At 37.7% G+C, this 1,596-nt stretch overlaps 1 protein-coding gene across 1 annotated transcript; it reads left to right on the top strand.

Moving 5' to 3' along the window:
* Positions 1–4: 4 nt before the first annotated feature.
* On the top strand, positions 5–1,591 carry LOC117124495 (sterile alpha motif domain-containing protein 9-like; the record flags this gene model as incomplete). Its single annotated transcript, XM_033270723.1, has 1 exon — positions 5–1,591. A coding segment is annotated over one exon (1,587 nt), but the record flags the coding sequence as incomplete, so codon positions are not given.
* Between the last annotated feature and the right edge of the window lie 5 nt (positions 1,592–1,596).

The raw sequence follows: 1,596 nt of genomic DNA, 5'->3' as shown, positions 1-1,596 counted from the left end.
TCATGTTTGTCAAAGAGATATAAAGCACAAAATAATAAAATTTGTAGAAGCAAAGATTAAAGAGCCATCACAGCAATCAAAGACTTTACAAGCGGTATTTCAGTGGATCCACCTCTATCATCAACCTGGTGCCGGTGCAAGTACTGTTATAAAACATGTCCTATGGGAGTTCCGCAAAAAATACAGATGCATCATTCTAAACAAGATCACTGATCAGACCGAGTCTCAGATTTTGGAAATGTGGAGCTATGGAGAAGAGGGTGACGACAGAAGGCTGTGTTTGCCCATTGTTATCGTCAGTGATAACCTTTGCTATGATGATTTGACTGACATGATTATTTCGCTGGAATATAAGACAAAAAATATTCCTGACCGAACATGCATTATTTTGAACTGCAGACGGAATTTATCACGAAAAGAAGGAAAAAATGAACAATCCGAGTCACATCACTATAACTTCTCTTTGGAGCATTCACTTTCTGACAAAGAGAAAGCATGGTTTCAAAATAAACATGATCAGCTTGAGGTAAAGATGAAGAAAGATAAAGATTTCATGCCAGACCGCCTTCTTGCTTTCATGGTGATGAAGGAGGAGTTTCAATCAGAGTACGTAAAAAAAACAGTCAGCAGAATTCTTAGTAATCTCCAAGAACAACATCCACAAGAACTTGAGTTGATAAAGTTCTGTGCTTTATTTAGCAAGTTTGAGCGTGACTCTGCCATTCCAATTCCATGCTGTGATGAGTTCATGGGCTTCGCCTTTTCTGTAAAGAAGAAAAGAGAATGTCCATGGGAGTATGATATATCAGAGGGCAGTTCACTTTTAATGATTAAAGTTGATATCTTTGAGGTAGGAAGCGTACAAGGATTTAAGATTGTCCACCCAAAAGTAGCTGATTTCATTTTAAAAGATACGACTTCCGAACCCCTTAACTCCATAGTGGATAACTATCTCAGTTCCAAGTTACTTATTGCAAAATCACACAGCAGAGAATATCTTGCTGCAAGAACACATGATCTTCTTATAAAAAGAAACCCTACAGGGTTTGACCCATCTAATAAACCGGCATTTTCAGCTCTTATACTTGCGATAACTGAAGTTGACAGAGAAGCAGCTTGTAGAGTACTTATTCTGGGGTTCCACATTCTAGAAGATCCTATGATTGCTCAACAGATTGCAAGATACTACAGTCTTGTAATAGAAGATTACACAAAGGCATTGGAGTTCATAGAGAAGGCTATCGATATGAGAAAAGAAAATTCTTTTCTTTGGGACACAAAAGGGCAAATTTATCGAAAAGAATTTATGCGGTCATTCTATTATAAATACGTCGTACGACATGAAGTACTAAGCATTGATGATAGTTTTAGGGTGTTGCAATTGGCTTTGAAGGGTATCGACAGCTTCCACCAATCTCAGAGCCGGGTTGATAGAAAAGATAACACATCATGTTTCTCTGGTGAGGTCGATATTACATTTAAGTTGTTGGATGTTCTTACTTCACTAGATGTTCTTTTAAAATCTGCTAATGGCCGCCAGATACTGCAACGGTACTTGATTGACAAGAGTTATAAACCAAGTGAACTAAGTAAGTG

Source organism: Anneissia japonica, unplaced genomic scaffold (genome assembly GCF_011630105.1).
Source record: "Anneissia japonica isolate Jap-2015-1 unplaced genomic scaffold, ASM1163010v1 scaffold82295_len1596_cov238, whole genome shotgun sequence".
NCBI lineage: Eukaryota > Metazoa > Echinodermata > Crinoidea > Comatulida > Comatulidae > Anneissia > Anneissia japonica.
Note: the sequence above shows the minus strand (reverse complement) of the source record. Positions and strands in the feature narration are given on the sequence as shown.